The following is a 20,153-nucleotide window of genomic DNA, read 5'->3' as shown; positions in this document are numbered from 1 at the left end:
CCAGTTCAATGGTGGCCATAGCACTGCTGGGCTGAGATTGGCCTAGGGTTGTTGGCATCCACCATGCTACTGGGCCAGGATCAGTCTGGCACTGGAGGTCGTTATGCAACTGGGCTCATCCCTGCACTGATGGTCATTGGGTAACTTGGCCAGACTTTGCTCATGAAGAGGCTATCAGAGGTGAGGCTGAGGGAAAGGTGGTAGATAATCGTAGGCTGGCTAGTGGGTAGAAAAGAAGAGGAAGCAGTAATAGGGGAGAGGCAGTAGGGGCTACCAGGGCAGGGAAAGCAGAAGTAGTGGGGAAGAAGGATACAGGGAGAAATGAGATACTCCCTACAAGACCTTGCAGGTCCCCCATTCGTTATATATCTAATTCTGAACCAGGCCAAAATGTATGGATCAAATTATCTGCAAAATGGAGCTAAGGACAGATGAGAAGGATTTCTGTATAAACCTGAAGGATGCCTCTTACCTTTCTCCCATCACCCAGCTAATATGATCCCCTGTCTCTACTTGCCAACCCAAATGCCACTGAGCTTTCAGGTACCATTTTGTAGGCTGCAGACCCTTGATTTCTGTAAAGCAAAGCCACGGGTGGGAGCTGGGGTGGGCTTGGAAGCCAGAACATCCCGGGAAAGGGTCCTGTCCACCTTCACAGTCATATCTCTTGATGGAGAACTCCGTGGCAACAGTTTTGGTTGTGACCACAATAGCCATCTGGAGGAGTACAAATGGAGAGGGGAAGTATCCCCTCCTTCCCCATTCTATGGTGTTCCTAATCAGAAGTGATCCCTCATGGTGAAGTTTAAAAGAGTTCCATTTAGGTGGGCCTTGAGAGTCTGTCTAGGCAGTTGGAAGCTAAGGGGCAGAACGAGGTCTTTATGTTATTTGCTCCAATAATCTTTAACAAAGCTTTGAGAAACTTAAAGAAATTTTTTCTGCTCTACTCTCATATAGTAGACTGGAAGGTTATAGCTTTCTCTGTCTCTCTGAAACAATATATTCTTAAGTGAAACTACAGGAAGGAGGTTAAGGGTATCTACACATGCATCTGAGGAAGATGGGAGTGAACATATAAACAGTAGTAGAATTTGTCTCACAGGTGGCTAGCTACAGAGAATTTACCAAATATGTTAGAACCAAGTTCCTGAATAATTCTCAATCCATTTGATTATTTGAATTTACCCTGTCATGGAGGAGCGTGGGAAGGAAGCTAGTCCTCTAATATCCACAAATAACCAAGAAACCACCTAAAAAGGATGCAGTATTTACTATGTATAGTCAGGGCTTTTTTTTGCAGAAAAAGCTCAGCAGGAACTCATTTGCATATTATGCCACACCCCCTGACATCACCATTGCTTCACACAGGGATTTATGTAGAAAAAGCCCAGCAGGAACTCATTTGCATTTTAGGGCACATCCCTTGAGTTCAAGCCAGCCGGGACTGCATTCCTGTGCGTTCCTGCTCAAAAAAAGCTCTGTGTGTAGTACATTCACACACACACACACAAAACCCCCCCATCTCATGGTTTCTTCTACCATCTGACCATTCACCGCCCTGCCAAGACAACCCAGTTCATACTTTTAGCGAAAAGTAATCCAACACACATAATTGAGTTACACATGTGCAAATTAGCCAAAAGACTGTCAAAAACATGAATTTATTTAATTCTTTCATTGTATGCCTGGGGGGAGATTGTGGACTGGTACAATCCTGGCTGTACAGCATTGCTAGGAACTCATCATGGAAGAAACACACAGAGCTATGTTTAAAAAGTACTTTATGGAACAAGCAGAATAAACCTTGTCACAATGCAGTGTATCGCCAAAGCATTTTATAGCACCAATTCAGCTGGAACTTGCTGTAGAGTATGAGAAGAATGCCAGGTGTAATCTTTGAACACCCAACAAAAAGAGGAACTATCGTGCCTCTAAAGAAAGATTAGGCATGCGAGGTAGAATTGAGCAGAGATGCTTTAACAGTTCAGCCAGGCATTGGTTCTTTGATTGTCTCGGACAATTCTTTCGCTATCAAGGTCAAACTGGATCTGTTTTGTTCCTTGGAAAAAATAGGTGTACCCTAGAAGAGAAATAAAAATAAAGGAAATTTATACAGGTCTCTCCCTCTTGACCAGTCTTCCATGGAAACAAAGCAAAAGATGGATGCTCTGATTCCATAGATTTAGGCTGCATAGACAAATAACATTGTAGAAGTAGACCAGATCTTAGTGTAGTTTAGTTTTTGGATGTTTTGGGAATAGCAAAGGACCATCAATATACAGTATATAAGTATCTACTGTATGTTTCCTGAGTGTGTGGAGAACCACATAGCTCCTTCATTCTTTACATGTTCAAGCACTAAAAAATGTACAAGCAACAACTGGTTATGGGGATGGGCGTGATATGGTTTTGCAGCTGAATTTGGAGATTCAGACTGGAAGTTCTTTAAACACACTGCCAATATTCTTCGTACTCTGAGAGTCCTTTGAAAAATGATTGTCCTTTCCATACTCATGTTTCATAGTTTACGTTCCTCACCGCTTTTCTAATCTGAATTATGAAAGGTTAATAATGTGATTCTTTAAAGCATGCTGAATTCTAAATCAGTCCCAATTGCACAATACAGATTGCATCAATCAGTAAAAAAACCCAAAACAACCCCATATACCTTCATGCCTGAGAGCAGCATCAATTTTGGGGCCAACTCCTTGGAAATCTTGAGCCACGCTTCTGGGGTATCCATCTTCCATGGATTGCCTGTATTCATCATATCTGAAAAAGGAGATAACTGCAATTTGTAGAGGATTGCAAAAAAGGAATTTTTTTGCAGTCGTAACGAAGAGAATGAAACCATATGAAAATCTGATTGTCATCTCAATCAGTGGTGGAAATCAGAACCATCCTAAACAGAATAACAAGCAAAGACAATTCAGTGAGCTTTTCATCCTGAAAATGGCATTTTTAAAAATTTATTTATAGCAGGGGTGGCCAACGGTAGCTCTCCAGATGTTTTTTGCCTACAACTCCCATCAGCCCCAGCCAGCATGGCCAATGGCTGGGGCTGATGGGAGTTGTAGGCAAAAAAACATCTGGAGAGCTACTGTTGGCCACCTCTGATTTATAGTCTGCCTTTCTCACTGAGCCTACAACAAAGAAGTTTATATTAACATCAGAGAAGTCATGTTAGATCAGGCCAGTGACTCATTTAGTCCAACACTGTGTCACACAGTAGCCAAAACTCAGGTGCCATCAGGAGGTCTACCAGTGGGGCTAGAACTCCACAAGCCCTCCCACTGTTCCTCTCAAAACACCAAGAATACAGAACATCACTGCCCCAGACAGAGAGTACCATCTATACCTTGTGACTAATAGCCTCTGTTGGACTTCTGCTCCATATGTTTATCTCATCCCCTCTTGAAGCTGTCTATAAGAACATAAGAGAAGCCATGCTGGATCAGACTTGAGATAATTTGTTCTTCACCAGGCAATCTTCCAGTGAATATAAATGGTGACGTTTAACGCTCTTATTTAACTTATTGTTAAATAAAAACACAGTTTTGAAAATTACAGGAGCTCCTTGTTTTTGCAACCTCAGGTTATCTGCCCTGGTTCAGTTTGCCTGGGGGTAAAAATAAGGCATGGCCACACCACTTGGAACAAACACCTAAGCAATACTGATGGACTATTAGTGAAATATTGATGGAAAATCTAGTATCTTGGGGAAACCATCAGTTGCTTTGTCCTCAATAAATAACAATCGCTTAGAATGACATGTTATTCAATGTAGAATGTTTCACTGTACCTCCAATATTTGCCTCCTACAAAGAAATAGGTCTTCCCAGTCTCTGGATCACTGAAGGCAGCATCAATTTGTTTAACGTGGCGGGGGAAGCCCAGCTGGGTGATACTTTTAGGATAGCCACGCACAATGTCATAGGCATTTAGAGCCCAATATCTGTCTCCTGAAAAGAAATGTAAAAAATGTTTTTCTGCTGGGTGTGCGTCAGACTGCACAAGGGAGAGTTTGGTAGGAAACGTCTGCTAGAAGTAGTTTGTTCAGTTGGTTTTCTATCTTTTGTCAATACAGAAGCCAGGATTGAAGCTGACTAATCAGGTAGGTTTTTTTCCTGATTGTTATGCAGATGCACCTACTATTCAATGGACAAGGTAGGTGGGGAAGAAGAGGGGGAACCCTCAGAAAGGTTCAAGAGATGCACTCCTGTGAGCTCCTGCTGAATTCAAGGCCTGCTTTACTCTATTGAGAAAGTATATTGGTTTAGTGCTATAGTGCTCAGCTTAGAATGTGTTTGGGAGAAAGGTGAGGAAGATTATGAGGCAAAAAGGGTGTGTGTGGGGGGAAGTGGCCCAGTGTGAAGTGGCCATAGCGATTCACAGACGGCTCATTAATGGGATGAAGTTTGCTGTATGAACCACCCAATCCCTGTATCACTTTACTTGAAACCAAGCCAACAGTCCTGTGTTCTCTGGCCTTGCACTTAAAGGGTCCAAACCACAGCATGCACATCGGGGCAGGCATGCTCTTCTCTCATATTGGATAGCTGGATTGTCAGGTTTCCCATTGTGGTGAGAGACTTTCCATGGGTAGCCTTCAGGGGTGGAATTCTAGAAAGAGCTGCTTTGCATATTAGACACCCCCCCTGATGTAGCCAATCCTCCAAGAGCTTACAAAAAAGAGCCTTGTAAGCTCTTGGAGGATTGGCTACATTAGGGGGCGTGGCCTAATATGCAAAGGAGTTCCTGCTAGAAACTTCTAGGGAAACTCCAGAAGTCATGTTCCTGTCACTCTATGAATTGAAGGAAACACAGTGATTTTACTATAGAATCCCTGGCAATTCCTAGAACAATTTATCATTATTCCTGTTTTTCTTCCTTGGAAGTAATGTCATGGCACACATGATGCCAGTTCTCTCTCCCCCCTCCTGTTCCCCACTCCTAAGCTCTCGGTAGTTTTCAGGCATAGCCAGGCAATCTTACCAGATGGTGAGCTCAGTCAGAGACTGAACCTCACTGCATGGAAGGGCTCCATCTTGGTCACTCGGAACGATGGCTAATTTCTCCAGCCTCTTTCAGGCTTGATAACACACACTAAATAATGCACTTCCAATCATCTTTCAGTTGGAAAGTGCATTGAAAGTAGATTGAAAGTGCAACAGTTATTGTATGTGGTCAGGCAGCCTTTGTAATCTGTTTTAGTAGAAGGTTGCCAATGGATTCTCTGTGTCAGTTCAAACACACTTGCTAACTAGGCTTGCCAATCCCCAGGTCCCAGTGGGGGTTCTTCCGCTTTCCCAGTCTCCTTCCCACCCCCAGTCAGCTGGCCGGCAGGGGGAGGGGAAAGCTCCACCCCCAAAGCCACCATGTGATTTTTTCCCCCTCCAGAGGCTCCAGTTTCTGATTGGAAAGGCTTCCTCTTGGGATCAGGTGTCTGTGTTACTTGGAAGAAGTTGGCTGCAACTCGTGAGTAGAGAGGACAATACCTCACTTCAGAGTCACCAGAAAACGGGGGGCCGGGAGAGGGGAGGAACATCTGCTGAGCACTTCATTATTCCCTGTGTGGAGATTGATTCTCATAGGGTATAATGGGGAATTGATCTGGAGGTTTCGGGGGCTCCGGGGGAGCTGTTTTTTGAGGTAGAGGCACCAAATTTTCAGTATAGTATCTAGTGCCTCTCCCCAAAGAACCCCACAAGTTTCAAAATGATTGGACCAGGAGGTCCAATTCTATGAGCCCCCAAAGAAGGTACCCCTATCCTTCATTATTTCCTATGGAAGGAAGACATTTAAAAAGGTGTGCAGTCCGTTTAAATGTGATGGCCAGAACTCCCTTGGAGTTCAATTATGCTTGTCACACCCTTGTTCCTGGCTCCACCCCCAATGTCTCCTGGCTCCACCCCCAAAGTCCCCAGATATTTCTTGAATTGGACTCGGCAGCCCTATTGCTAACAGATTTTATATATCTGCTCATGCTAAGCCGCTTGCGTCTTGTTGGCAAAGCAGGGTTGAGCTGTTTTGGAGGGAAACTGCTTTCTTCTCTTTTCACCTCTTTCTTACACTTCTGAATCTCTGTGGTGTGCTGTTTAAAATGTCCGTACTGCTTCCTACAATGTAGCCCTCCCCCACAAACATTTTTTGCTGTGCGATCTTCCTTGCACTTCCCCCCACATGTTCTAAGTGCAGCACTATAACACTAAATCAGTACAGCACTTCCGTGTCATGGCAGCAGCATTAAGATGCCTTGACTCTGTTGAGAAACTATATTGATTTAGTGCTGTAGTGCTCAGCTTAGAATGTTTTTTGTGGGGGGGGGGGAGTGAGGAAGATCATGTAGCAAAAAGGGTCTGTGTGTGAGGGAAGTGGCCAAGTTTGAAGTGGCCATAGCGATTATCAGACGGCTCATTAACGGGATGAAGTTTGCTGTATGAACCACCCTATCCGTGGATTACTTTACTTGAAACTGAGTCAACAATGAATAATGTCTAGTTTAGAAGAAGAAGATATTGGATTTATATCCCGCCCTCCACTCCGAAGAGTCTCAGAGCTGCTCACAATCTCCTTTACCTTCCTCCCCCACAACAGACACCCTGTGAGGTGGGTAGGGCTGGAGAGGGCTCTCACAGCAGCTGCCCTTTCAAGGACAACCTCTGCCAGAGCTATGGCTGACCCAAGGCCATGCCAGCAGCCGCAAGTGGAGAAGTGGGGAATCAAACCCGGTTCTCCCAGATAAGAGTCCGCACACTTAGCCACTACACCAAACTGGCTCTCCAACAGTAGTGTGAACAGTAGTAGTAGAATAGTAATGTGAAAGGGGCCAACATGTCAGATCTTCAATCCAGCAATGTTATATGGCAGCAAAATCTGAAAATTGCCAATGATTACCTTTAAAAAGAAAAACTTGATCTTTTTCATAACTTTCATAGGCAGCATCTATTCCAGATGGCAGAGTGGGCCAGAAGAGGGAAATGGAATTGAGTTCTACTTCTGGTATGTGAGGGGATTTGCGCCAGAAAAACCTACATTGAAATTAGAAATAGCGTGTTAGAAATTATTTTTAACCTGCCCTTCACACAAGTGGACTCAAGGTGTGTGACAAAAGATCAGATTTAAAATACCAGAACAACAATTAAGAAACAAATTACATAAATTACCAAAGAAGAAGACTGCAGATTTATTCCCTGCCCTTCTCTCTGAATCAGAGACTCAGAGTGGCTTACAATCTCCTATATCTTCTCCCCCTACAACAAACACCCTGTGTGGTGGGTGGTTCGGAGAGGGTTTTCACAGCAGCTGCCCAGCCCTTTCGAGGACAATTCCTGCGATAGCTATGGCTGACCCAAGGCCATGCCAGCAGGTGCAAGTGGAGGAGTGGGGAATCAAACCCGGTTCTCCCAAATAAGAGGCCGCACACTTAACCACTACGCCAAACTGGCTCTCACAAGCAGAGGTGGTTTGCCATTGCCTGTCTCAGACAGCATTGCCATTAGTCATGAAAATTAAAGGGAACCCTCTGTCTCGTGTGAGGACCTTTATCTGGCATCTTATTAGATTTTTAAAAATGCTAGGATGATCCAGGCAGGGATCTCCTTACCTCTGATCTAGCTAGCCTTCAAGAGCAAATCTTAGCTATTGTTCCCCAAGAACTCACAGAAAGTTTAGCAGTGCTAAAGTCCTAAGCAGACTTTCATACTTGCTAGTCAATTTAAGTCAATGGGCTTAGATGGGTGAAACTCTCTTTAGGATTTCCCACTAAGCCTGCAAGATAGTTTATTGGATTATGTTGTACCCCCATTTTTCTTTCATGGATAAATTCAGGCATCACATCGCCTGAAACTCCACCGTTTCAAGGCACTGCTTCTGAAATCTCCAGGCATGTGCTGGTGCAAGGCTTGCAGCCCTGGGTGATACTGGTAGCCAGCTGCCCAGAGGGAAAAACATCTTTTCTCTTTAATAGAAACTCTACACAAAAAATGAGTCTGCCTATGTCTGGGTTTGGGGTTAACATTTCAGCAAGCAAAGCTCAGCAACATCCATCGATAATTGTTTCTTCTTGTGGAACTGCTGCAGAATTTCAGCATGCTTTTGGATTGTGGTGAGAAGTGGGTTTGTGGTCTGCTGTGAATGTAACAGCATTGTCATTACATACATATGTGCCATCAAGTCACAACAGCAAGGAGCTTTCAAGGCAAGTGAGAAGCAGAGGTGGTTTGCCATTGCTTTCCTCAAGCAGTACCATGCCGCCCTTCCTCTGGACAGCATTGTCATTAACTACAAAAATAATTATCTGGCATCTTATTAGATTCTTTTCCAGGGCATCTTCCAGGCCCCTAGAAGACCAAGCAGGTCATATGCTTTCCATCCTTACTGCAAACTCACCAAGAGAATCCTGTCTCGATGCTAGGGTTGCCAAATTCAATTCAAGAAATATCTGGGGACTTTGGGGGCGGAGCCAGGAGCAAGGTTGTGACAAACTCGAAAGGAGTTCTAGCCATCACATTTAAAGGGACTGCACACTTTTTAAACGCCTTCTCTGCATTTGGAAATAATGAAGAATAGGGACATCTTCTTTTGGAGCTCATAAAATTAGACCCCCTGGTCCAATCTTTTTGAAACTTGGAGGGTGTTTTGAAGAGAGGCACCAGAATCTATCTCAAAGAACAGGCCCCCCCAGATCAATTCTCCATTATACCCTATGAGAATCAGTCTCCATAAGGAATAATGGAGTGCCCAGCAGATATTTCCCTCTCCCCCACTTTCTAATGGCCCTGAAGCAGGGAGAGGGCCTCTAAACCAAGGGATTCCCTGCCCCCACCTAAGGATTGGGGAAACCCATGCAGAAAATCATGGCAAAATAGGCAGAGGAATCCAAAGCACTAAGGTTTCCGTAAAAACCAGCCTCCCTACAACAAAGAAACAAATCAATAAATAATAAATGAATACAAATGTATATCTTGATTCATAATAGACCATACAATCAGTCCTCTATAACAAGCAAGTAATGTATTCACCGAGAATCAGTCCAACATTTGCAGCAAATCAATGCTAAGTTCATCCACAAGAATCCAGGTGAAATAAATATGAAATTGATCAATGTCTCTTAATATATGCAGCCAGCAGTTCAGAAAGAACAAGGTCGAACTGGAGGCCTTGTTTTGCACAAGCTTCTTCGAGCTTTCCACATCTCTTTCATACCTCGGGTAAAAATGCCATTCTATTTGTTGTGTCCTAGGCTCAAATGGGAGAACTGTTACTTTTGGAGGGAACTGTTACTTTTGGAGGGAAGCCGAACAAGCTAGAGCTTGAACTCCACACCAGGGTTCCAGAGAAGGCCTAAGCATGCCCAATCAGGGGAAGGATTGAAACATAAGTAGCCAATCAACATCCAGGCTCATACTGTACCCTGATAGGCCCTTAGGGCCCTGTAAATAGCCAATCCATGTAGATAGTTAAGGACCAATCAGAAGGGGGGAAGAATTGTATAAAGGAGCGGGAAGTTTGAACAGAGCTCAGTCTGTGTGTGTGTGTGTGTTCCTGAAGTAAAGCTTGCTGAAATCACTCTCTGACTCTGGTCTCTTACTGCGCCGATCCCAGTACATTACACTATTACAACATCGAGAGGCACAATTCATGTGAACCATTGGTGGATAACTTTTCTGTGAGAACCAAGTTATTTTGCCAAGGTGCACTTTTAGAAGCTTGAATTTGAGTGACAGCTAATAAGGGTTCCAGATAAGATATATAACCTGTTACCTGTACTGAGATCTTTAGTTCTGACACTTCCCTGGAAGTGTCTGTGTTCTGTCTATCAATAAAAGACCTTATCCTTACAATCTGGAGAGTGTCTTCCATTGAGGATAACTACAGAGCTGACACCTTCTAACCTACCTGTCTTTAAAGAACATGATTTCTCCACGTAAGGTGGTGGCAGCATCAAACGTTGTTCTGGAGCTACAAGCTTTTGGTGAGACGGGGCCAGTTGGTTGTTGTGCATTGTGTGATCTTCCTAAAGGGAAGGAAAAGTACAAATAATATAATTATGGAATTTCAGGTCTGAAACTGGAATGCAGCTGAACAAAGGACACATGGGTGGGTGGGAGACATACCAGCTGCAATGCAAACAGCTATTAAGTTTATTTATTTAAAATATTTTTTTATTCAACAATATGTGGGTACCAAAATATTGTAGAATCCAATCAAACGTTTATCCTGTTTTTACTCTAAGGAACTCTGGGCACTATACTTTTGATTGTCCATTTTCCCTTCCGAAGAGGTGTATGAGATAAGTTAGGTCCCACTGATCTCCTACAAACTGTAGTTTGGTTGGCTTCCATGTCCTTCTTCCCCCAAAGTATAGAGTCCTTCTGGCTCTCCTCCATATAGAATCATAGAGTTGGAAGGGACCCCCAGGGTCTAGTCTAACCCCCTGTACAATGCAGAACATTCACAAATACCTCCCCCTAGGTTCACAGGATCAGCATTGCTGTCAGATGGCCATATCATTGGTGCTTCAGAAGGGCCCAGAAGGCAACACCTTTGTGTCTGCATGGAACATCAGTTTGAAAATAACTGTCTCCATTGTACAAGGACACTTATCTTGCAATCTCCCTATTATTATTTTTTGTATGGTTGGCTCCAGTTCCTGTGGCAGCAATTTTATGGTGGTGCTCATGCAATGTTCTCAGAATTCCAGAAATTTCCACAGAGTTTGGGAAAGGGAGGAAAGGGGAGACAGAAGAGCAAGAAGTTGAACTCACATGACATCTGCCTTGAGTCACAGATATATGTGACATCAGAAAACTAACATACCCAAGCATGACAGGGTTGGATTCAGCTCAGAAACATGATTTGTGTGTTTGTGTGTCCGTGTATGTTGGGGGTGTTAGGGACTTCAGTCTTCACCTTGCATCATTTTCCCAAACCAAAATGGCTGCAGATAGGGATGGGCATGGATCAAAAAAGGTGGTTTGGGATCCTTGGTAGCCCACAAACCAAACCCTGAACTGAATTGGCCTCACACAAACCAAACTGGTAAGTTTGGTTCCTCCTTTGGAGAAAGGAGGGGGAAATCGCCTGTGAAGAGACTTCCATTCCCCTTTCTTTTGACCGTGGAGAACCGCAGCCAGGAGAAAGAGAGGGAGGATCACCTGGGAAAGGGTTTCTCTTCCTCCTTTTCCCTAGCTGTGGTGAGCTGGGGCCAGGAGAAAGGGGGGTCATCAGAGAAGAGGCTTTCCTTCCACCTTTCTCCCAGTAGTTGCAAGCTGTAGCCAGGAGAAAGGGTAGGATTGCTTCATTTAACTCTCTGGCTTTTCTCCTTGCCGCTTTGAAGGGGGGGGGGGGACAAAACTAGAGGGTTAAATATGGGGGAGAATTGCCCCCCAGGCAGCATTTCACTCCCTATTTCCTGCTGCCCCAGCTGTCTTGGGCTCCCTCACACAGCCCATTTAAAAAGGCTGCATGAAGAAGCCTAAACCAGCAGAGTTTGTGGTGTAAGACCAAACAGCTAAATGGAACTCAGAGTTCAGTAAATGTCTTGGGAGCCTGTCTTTCCCAAACATTGGTTCCTAAGCCCTGAACCAACCCATGTTCAGCCCAAATTTTGGCTCATGAGCTGGTTCGTGCTCATCCCTTGCTGTAGAGGGGCCTATTTGCTCCACTGTGAGGTACTTTGTGCTTTGATCAGTAGAGATGGAGCCACAAAGCAAACAGGACTCCCATGGCCTTTTCACCTCAGGAAAACAGCACGAAGGAAAGGAGGAAGCCACTCTTGATCTGTTCCCAAGTACACTTGATAATTTTAGTTTCCTGCAGGGCTTTTTTTTGTAGCAGGAACTCCTTTACGTATTAAGCCACACATCCATTGCCTTGCCGTATTAAATTGCAAGCAAGTAAACTGTGATGAAATTTGACAAGAAATTTCTCTTTAAAAGTGTCCTTAGCCAAATTCATCTTTACCATAGATGGCTTGAATGCCATCGATGTCATCTTGAGGAAGCTGGAATGAGCGAGGATCCACGTAAGCATAGGTGGGGAACATCAGTGCTCCCGCTTCAGTGGAGTGAGACAGACCCAGGGAATGTCCAAACTCATGGGCGGCCACAAGAAACAGGTTGGTGCCTGAAAGCAAGACAAAGAAGCCATGTGTTCAAATCAAAGGAAGAACGAGCATCTGCAATACCAAACTAAGACATGCCGCTCCAGTATTCTGGAAGGGACCAGTTCAAGACACAGTCCAAGAAAAAATGGAAGATACTAGGATCCTTACATTCATTGGACTTGTTTCTATATTGCTTTGAAAGGTTTCTATCCTAAGATACCTTTCTGCCAGAGCAACAGTACTTCCTCCTCCAAAGGAGTGGCATTTTCTGCATGTGGAGGAGGAATGGGAGAATTGTGCTGACTTCCCCTTCCTGCTGCAGACTCCCCCTTTGTCTGGACACTGTTCCTGAGGGCACCGTGTGAAGACTGCAATGGGAGGGGAAAGGTGGAGAATTGCCCTCCTCAAGAACTGCTCTGTTCTCTTTGCTTAGGATCCAAGCCTGAAAGAATAAGTTGTGTAACTAGCTTTTATTGGCTTAAATCTTCAGGCATTGACATTGGCATCAGAAAGGAACGTTAGAGAGCACCCCTCCCCCAGCCTAAGACTGTGCAGATTGTGTAGTGGGCAGAACAAACAATATGGAACTGCGTGGGCCAATGGTCGTCTGACTGAGAACTGCAGAATGAGTGGTTCTCTTTTGAGGTGGTAGAACAGACTATTACTTCAGTTCTTCTTCGTAGCATACATGGGAATCCTTGCCACAGGATATGGTGATGACCACTGTCTTAGAGACGTACTCTAACTTTCAAAAATAGGATAGTTACAATTCAGCTTTCCGGTTGGTCACTAATTGTTGGCAAACTCCCACCAGTGTTGCCCCATCCCTCACATTTCTTCTGTTGAGCAGCAAGAGGGAAAAGGGGGAGGGGACTGATGCATCTGAGACCTAAACATCACTTCCAGGAAATAACTTCTGGTGACATCAATTCCAAGCAATCACCTCTGGTATTTTACCAGGGCCGGATCGGGGGGGGGGGTGCAGAGGGGGGTGCTTGCGCCAGGCGGCGCTCCCTGCGGAGCGGATGGGGGAAGCAAGCCAGCAGCTCCACAGATCAATTACTTTTGCCGTGGCAGCAAAGCTGTGGAAAGGAGGACTGGGTGGTGTGGTAGGGTCCAACTGGCTGGGGAGGGGAGCCCCAGCTCATGTTTCATGCCCTCCACCCAGCACCCACACCAGCTGGCCTTGCTCTTGGCTCTTCACAGTTCCAGAAAAACACTGCCCTATTTGCATTGTGGAAAGAAAGAACTGGTGTGGCTGCATCCGGTCCAGCTGACTGGGAAGGGAAACCCCTGGCTCAACTTTCAAAGGCTGGGTCTTGCCCCCTCCAGCACCAGGTAAGGTTAAAGTTTGCATCTTCTTGAGGGGCGGCTGTTTACAGCTCAACTTAAGTAATCATCAGCTGTTTGCAGAGGGAAAGCTGGCTTTGTGTGTGTGCATTGTGTTTTGAAGCAGTAGAAAGGACGCCCCTTCCCTGATTCTGCTACAGTCCTTGCAAAGACAGACCCGTAAAGGCTTTCTTGGACCCTCCCGCCTTAGCCCCACCTCTGTCTTTGGTGCCTGACTTGAGCAATGGAGCTTCAGTTCAAACCCTCCTCCCCTTTTCTGTTTCAATTATAAGCCTGTTTTGTAATGGGAATTCATCGGGTTTTGATGCTGGCTAGGAGACTTAAAAACAACTTCCTGCAGTCAGCCTGGGGTGGGTGAAGAAGGAGAGGCAGGGACAAATGAGCGACAATCAATCGACCACAACAGGGGCTCTTTGCCTGAACTACTGCAGCAGTCTGGGCTCCTGCCCATGGGGAAAGTGATCAGCGATTGCCTCCCCTTTCTTGTTCTTGCATCCCATCACTTGGAAGCAGAGTTCCAGGGGGCTGTGGAAGGTTTGCACAAACGAGACTGGAAGCCAGCCTTCCTATCATGTGGGCTGCAGAGCTATTTTGCACTGTGCAAGGCTGTATCTGGTTTCTTCTCTCTGCCCCAAGTAACTTTACATTGCAAAAGAGTTAGAAGAACATTTTATTCCTCTCCAGAAAGAGATGCTACTAGAGGTGGCTCTCAGCCTTCAACCTTCTGTGCCTTCTCCTCCCTGGGCTTGTGCAGAGCATTCCCCTTCCTCCCTCACCCCCCCCCCCCCAATAAATGCACATAATTGACAGTGAAGAGGGATCTGAGAATGTTCCTTCTGAGATCTGAATATTTTGCTTGCTTGCTCTGCTAGGTGGAACTTCTTTTTTCTGACTTTAAAGACACTTTCACTTCTTTTTGGGGGGATGTGAGCAGTTTATTTTGTTGGGCTAATTACCGTATTTTTCAGACCATAAGACGCACTCCCCCCCAAAAAGTGGGGGGGGAAGTGTGTGCGTCTTATGGAGCGAAGGGACAATAGGACGTACCTTCCTCCGAGGGGGGGGGGCGATCCGCTGCCTCCGCCTCCAATCCCGGTACTTCCCCCGCGCCTGCCTGCCTGGCTCCAGCTCTGCTTCCAGCAAGAGCTGGGATCGCTCCACGCTGCCCCCACTGCAAACCCAGCGCTTTGCGAGCGCCGGCTGCGGAGGGGGCGGCGTGCTTCCTCCGTGCCTGTCTGCCTGGCTCCAGCTCTGATGCTTACAGCAAGTGCCAGGATTGGAGGGCGGAGGGAGCGATCCTGGTGCTTGCTGTAAGCGTCAGAGCTGGAGCCAGGCAGACAGGCACAGAGGAAGCACGCTGCCCCCTCCGCAGCCGGCGCTCGCGAAGCGCTGGGTTTGCGGTGGGGGCAGCGTGGAGCAATCTCAGCGCTTGCTGGAAGCAGAGCTGGAGCCAAGCAGGCAGGTGCGGGGGAAGCGCTGGGATCAGAGGCGGAGGCAGTGGATCGCCCCCCAGGAGAAAGGTGCGTCCTATGGTCCAGAGCGTCTTATGGACCGAAAAATACGGTAAATTGGGAGAGAGTGGTTGTGACTCAGTTGAAGAGCCTCTGCTGGGCATGCAGGGAATCTCAGTTCCCCCCCCCCAAGGCGCCTCCAGTTAAAAGGAACAGTCTGTGACTTATGAGAACGATTTCAACCTGAGACCCTGGAAAGCCACTGAGACACTCTGAGTAAACCATGTGGGGTGGGGGTGGGGGTGGGGGAGAAGTTTGCAGTGTGCCAGCTCAGAGTATTGACCATGACAGCAGGCTGGGGAAAGGGTTTGCTCTCCAGTTCAAGCAGCATGGGGGCATCATCCCAGTGATGCACTGCTGGTTCTGTGTTCTTTATAAAATTTTTATCTCTGGTACCTGGCATTACATTTTATAGCACACCTAATGCTGATAGAAAAAAAAATTCAGAAGCATATTTTTCTGCTTCTTACTAGGTAACCAACTTACGACATGTGATTTGTCTCCTAAAATTTAGTTTAAGCCTTTGCCGTTGCCCCCCCCCCCCCCCACAATATGTCCAGTAGCCAGCGCCTCTGGAGTTATTAAGTATCTATATCAAAAAACATTGATTATATACATAAGGAAAAAAATTAAGGGGCACTGTTTTTTAATTTTGCCCCCCCCCCCTCAAAAAATTGTAGATCCGGCCCTGTATTTTACCATAGAGAACACTATCCCTATGAAGAAACGTTAAAATGCTTGGGGCTCAATAGGGTGTGAGGAGCTGATGTATTAGGATTGTTAATAGTTATATTCGTGTTTTTGATTGTCTAAGACTTTCAGAGTTATAAGCTGCTTTGAGTCCTGTGTTACAGGACAGAAGTGGCCTATAAATATGCTAAATGAACAATAAATAAATCCCTGATGGCTACATGGAGCCCATATATTCAGAGACAGCATGCCGCTTTTAAACTTAGCATTAAAATCTAACGGTAAAAGATGTAATCTTTTTATTGTGAATAGGATATTGCAAGAAATAAAGTTCTTATTCTTTTAAAAAGATAATTAACCTCAAAAATGTAACAATGATGTTTTATTATTTGATCTTACATTTGAAATTATTAAATAATTAATATCAAGGTTTTTCAGAATGGTTTAAATTTAGTACAGAAATGTGTCTAACTACAAAAGATGTAACATTTTTATTGTTAATAGAATATCACAACCAATAAATTTTTTGTCTATTCTTTTAAAGAGAGAACCCATCTCAAAATACTGTAATAGCGATGTTTTATTATCTGCTTTTATATGTGAATTATGTATTTTACTAATACAGTTGACTATACCTGATTTTACTTGTTGTATGTAAATATTCATAACATTTGAAAATTATTGATGAATTTATACTTTCCCCTTCCTCTTCCTCTTTTTTCCATCTGTAACCCCCCTTTTTGAAAAAAAATAAAAATTAATCATTAATAGAAGAAAATAGATTGGATTTTTATCCTGCCATTCACTACCTGAAGAAGTCTCAGAGTGACTTACAATCTCCTTTCCCTTTTCCTCCCCTCCCTTCCCTTCCCTTCCCTTCCCTTCCCTTCCCTTCCCTTCCCTTCCCTTCCCTTCCCTTCCCTTCCCTTCTTCTACTTCTGTGAGGCAAGTGGAACTGAGAGAGCTCTAACAGAAACTGCTCTTGAGAGGAACAGTTCTGCTAGAACTTGTAACTGACTCAAGGTCATACCAGCAGGTGCATGCAGAAGAGTGGGGAATCAAACTGGTTCTCCCAGATAAGAGTCTGTGCACTTCACTACTACACCAAACTGGCTCTCTAGAGAGGGGGACAGCTTCAGTCTAAAGATATCAATGTATACAGGGCTCTTTTTTGTAGAAAAAGCCCAGCAGGAACATGTTTGCATATTAGGCCACACCCCCTGATGCCAAGCCAGCTGGAACTGCATTCCTGTGAGGTCCTGCTCAAAAAAAGCCCTGTACATATACATTATTTAGGTGTACCTCTTGTGCCTTCTATAGTCCACAGTTCATCGTCATCAAAATGGGCATCTCCACCTATATATGGCCCAGGTTGGAAAGCATGAGCCAGTACCCCACTGGGTCCATCAAAAGGAGAGTTATCACCATGATCTGAATGAAGAAGAGTGAATGAATTCAGTCACACAAATTTCTTTATACTTAGGGAAAACATTAACTCGACAGAAGTAAAGATAAGTTACCTCCTCTGTTAAAGGAGATCATTATATCTTGGATGCCATTCGCCTTTTCTTCGAATGTCAGGGGTGACACGTTGCTCCAAACTTCGAATGCTTTCTGGATTGCTCTTTGCGTTAATTTTTGATTTAAATCTGGTGTGTAATTCACAATCCTTTAAAATTATATATGAAATTCAAGTCAATCAGATTATTGTATTGGCCAGGACTTTTTTGTAGAAAAAGCTCAGCAGGAACTCATTTCCATATTAGGCCACATCCCCCTGACATCACCATCGTTTCACACAGGGTTTTTGTTAAAAAAAGCTCAGCAGGAACTCATTTGCATATTAGGCCACACTCCCTGACACCAAGCCAGTTGGAACTGCATTCCTGGGCATTCCTGCTTTAAAAAACCGCTGGATTGGCTGTATACCGGCCTGCTCCCCTGAAGTTACAGAAGATGTGCTGGACTGTGCTATGTGCTATTAGAAAGAGTCAGAAATTCTGCTTAGATGGAAATCCTGAGGTGTGGAAGTCCAGACTGTGACCACCAAGCGTCATTCTAAAACAGGTACAGTCCAATCTCCTGAAAAGTTAAGCAGGCATGAAGGAAGAGGAGGAGGAGTTGGATTTATACCTGCCCTTCACTCAAGAGTCTCAGAGTGGCTTACAATCTCCTTCCCTTCCTCTCCCCACAAAAAACACCCTGTGAGGTATGTGGGACTGAGAGAGCTCTGAAAGAACTCCTCTTGAGAGAACAGCTCTGAGGGAACTTGTGACCGACCCATGGTCACCCAGCTGGCTGCATGTGAAGGAGTGGGGAATCAAAGGCAGTTCTCCCAGACTTGAGGCCACCACTCTCAATCTCTACACCAAACTTGTGTTTGGGTATACACAGAACTGTATAGAATTGCAGACCATAAATATGAATGGGGCTTCCTCATAAGTCGGCACATTGAGGATAAGATGCTTTAAATGCCCTAAGGCACAGTAGTGCCTTAAGCCTCTCATACCTGACAAAAATCTACTTTACCTGTATGTCAGATGGGTTTTGTCCCACTTAGGGTTTCCCTCTGTGAGGGTAAATCCACCCAGGTCAGGTACACCACACCTGGGCTTCTTCATTACTTCCAATGTTTCATCATCCACCTTCCCAGTCACTTCCAGACCAAAAAACTCTTGCATTTTTTTCAGCTTTTCAGTCACGGAATTAAAATCTTTTGACTTTGACTGGGGAACAGGCTCCCCTTCAGGACTGTAGAATTCTTTTAAATATTTCTAGAAGAAAAACAAACAAATATTGGATATAAATAATGAGATAACTATAACAAGGGATCTAGGATTTTTAAATGATTAATTAATTAATTATTGTATGGCATTGTATGTAGTATAGCCAGGGGACCCAAAGATTGTCTGGCAGCTGGAAGTTCTAGCTCTTTTAGTATTATGCACCACTAGGTGGTGATCTAGACTTTTGTTTTAGGTAATATTTTTAGGTGATATTGAAATTCTTTCCGGTAGTCAATAAATATTCCCTTCTAAGACACTTGGATACACTGAATTCTTCCAAATGGTTACAAATTCAACATGAATTTCAGCTTGGATTTAGCTAGGATAAAGCTTCAGAGAAATGTGGTGTAGAATATCACCAGTCTACCCCCGTTGCTGGAACCAAGTTGTACTGAAACCAAGAATGCAGGAAATGTACTAACTGGTACTCCATACTACAATTTATGGAACAGAGGGCATTCATCTATTGAGACAGCATTGTTGGCTTAAACTTTAAGGAATTAATTGCACTTTATTGGATTCTCTGTTCTGGTCTCACTTGGACTTTATTGTGTCTCTTCTTGCATAATTTTGGTAGAAGGGTGTAGATACTGATTTATTCTATAATATTGTTTAAATATTTTAAAATTTGTCGAATATAGTACATGTTTTCTAATTTTGTTTTGAGGTTTTGTTCACATGGAAGTGTTTGCTTTTTCATTTCTTTTTTATCCATGTTTCTCACTTGGTTGCTAATCTCTGAGTGGGGCCTGGAAATCTCATAGAATTGCAAGTAACCTCCAGAGTATGGGGATCAGTTCCTCTGGACAAAATGACTGCTTTGGAGCATGAACTTCATGGCATTATACCCTGGTGAGGCCCCTCCCCTCCCCAAGCCCCACCTACCTCAGGCTCCACTCCCAAATCACCAGGAAATTCCCAACCTGAATTTGGCAACCCCTTTTCCTTTGCAGTAAAATGGCTACCAAGGAATCCCACACAAAGGATTTAGGGCATTCAGTCTACACAATGTTCAAACCAAGTCTACTGAACACACCATAGCAACATACTAATTGACCATGGACTCTACAATACACCCAACACATTCTGGTGAACATCAGCTGCAGTGAGCAAATTGGAAAGCCTGTCAGCTATTATTTATCTTCTAATTGAGGACCTCCTGATGAACTTCCAAGGGCCTTCAGGGTTCCAAAGAGCAAATGTTGCAAGCTGCTGAAACTCCATTTGCAAGTTGCCAAACAGGAGATTATGAAGTTTTTAAAAGAAGGTGGTGACTGAAAGACCTGGAAATAATATCGGTGATAGAGCATCAGTTTCAATCCCCAGCATCTCCAGCTAAAAAGGATTAGGCGGTGCAGGCAATGTAAAAGATCTCAGCTGAAGAGCTGCTGCCAGTCTGAGTAGACAATACCAATATTTTTTTTAAAAACTCCTCTTACACTTTCATTGAGAAGTTCTTACTTGCACTCCATTGTAAGTAAAAACAGCTCAAAAGCAATGTCAGCAGAATTTACATACAATAAAATACAAAAATAAATCATGCAAAGAACAATGAGATAGTTATAGGTTAAAGAAAGAACCAAACACAAGCATCCAAGCAGAGGGGGTAATGGGGAGGGATTACTGTTCAGTCATACCTAAACCAACCTTTCAAAAATATGGCCAATCTTTAAAAATAGCAGTAGAGGAGATTACATCATTTCCCAC

At 44.3% G+C, this 20,153-nt stretch overlaps 1 protein-coding gene across 1 annotated transcript; it reads right to left on the bottom strand.

Annotated features, from left to right (window-relative positions):
• Positions 1-1,769: 1,769 nt before the first annotated feature.
• LOC132568764 (interstitial collagenase-like) lies at positions 1,770-18,430 on the bottom strand. The gene is made up of 9 exons (XM_060234888.1): positions 18,190-18,430; positions 17,181-17,329; positions 16,963-17,091; positions 11,968-12,129; positions 9,901-10,018; positions 6,898-7,031; positions 3,803-3,962; positions 2,669-2,772; positions 1,770-2,080 (listed from the first exon to the last, which is right to left on the bottom strand). Exons 1-9 carry the CDS (start codon positions 18,339-18,341, stop codon positions 1,977-1,979), a joined length of 1,212 nt encoding a protein of 403 aa, XP_060090871.1. The 5' UTR covers positions 18,342-18,430; the 3' UTR covers positions 1,770-1,976.
• Positions 18,431-20,153: the final 1,723 nt, after the last annotated feature.

Source organism: Heteronotia binoei, chromosome 3, assembly GCF_032191835.1.
Source record: "Heteronotia binoei isolate CCM8104 ecotype False Entrance Well chromosome 3, APGP_CSIRO_Hbin_v1, whole genome shotgun sequence".
NCBI classification, from domain to species: domain Eukaryota; kingdom Metazoa; phylum Chordata; class Lepidosauria; order Squamata; family Gekkonidae; genus Heteronotia; species Heteronotia binoei.
Note: the sequence above shows the minus strand (reverse complement) of the source record. Positions and strands in the feature narration are given on the sequence as shown.

Bases quoted from the DNA above. Each gene is read 5' to 3' on its own strand.
- LOC132568764 (XM_060234888.1), bottom strand. From the start codon at position 18,341: ATGCAAGAGTTTTTTGGTCTGGAAGTGACTGGGAAGGTGGATGATGAA. The intron at 17,330-18,189 runs GTAAAGTAGATT...ATAATTTTAAAG, and splicing joins AAAACCCATCTGACATACAG to GATTGTGAATTACACACCAG. The intron at 12,130-16,962 runs GTACACCTAAAT...TCTTGCTTTCAG, and splicing joins GACTATAGAAGGCACAAGAG to GCACCAACCTGTTTCTTGTG.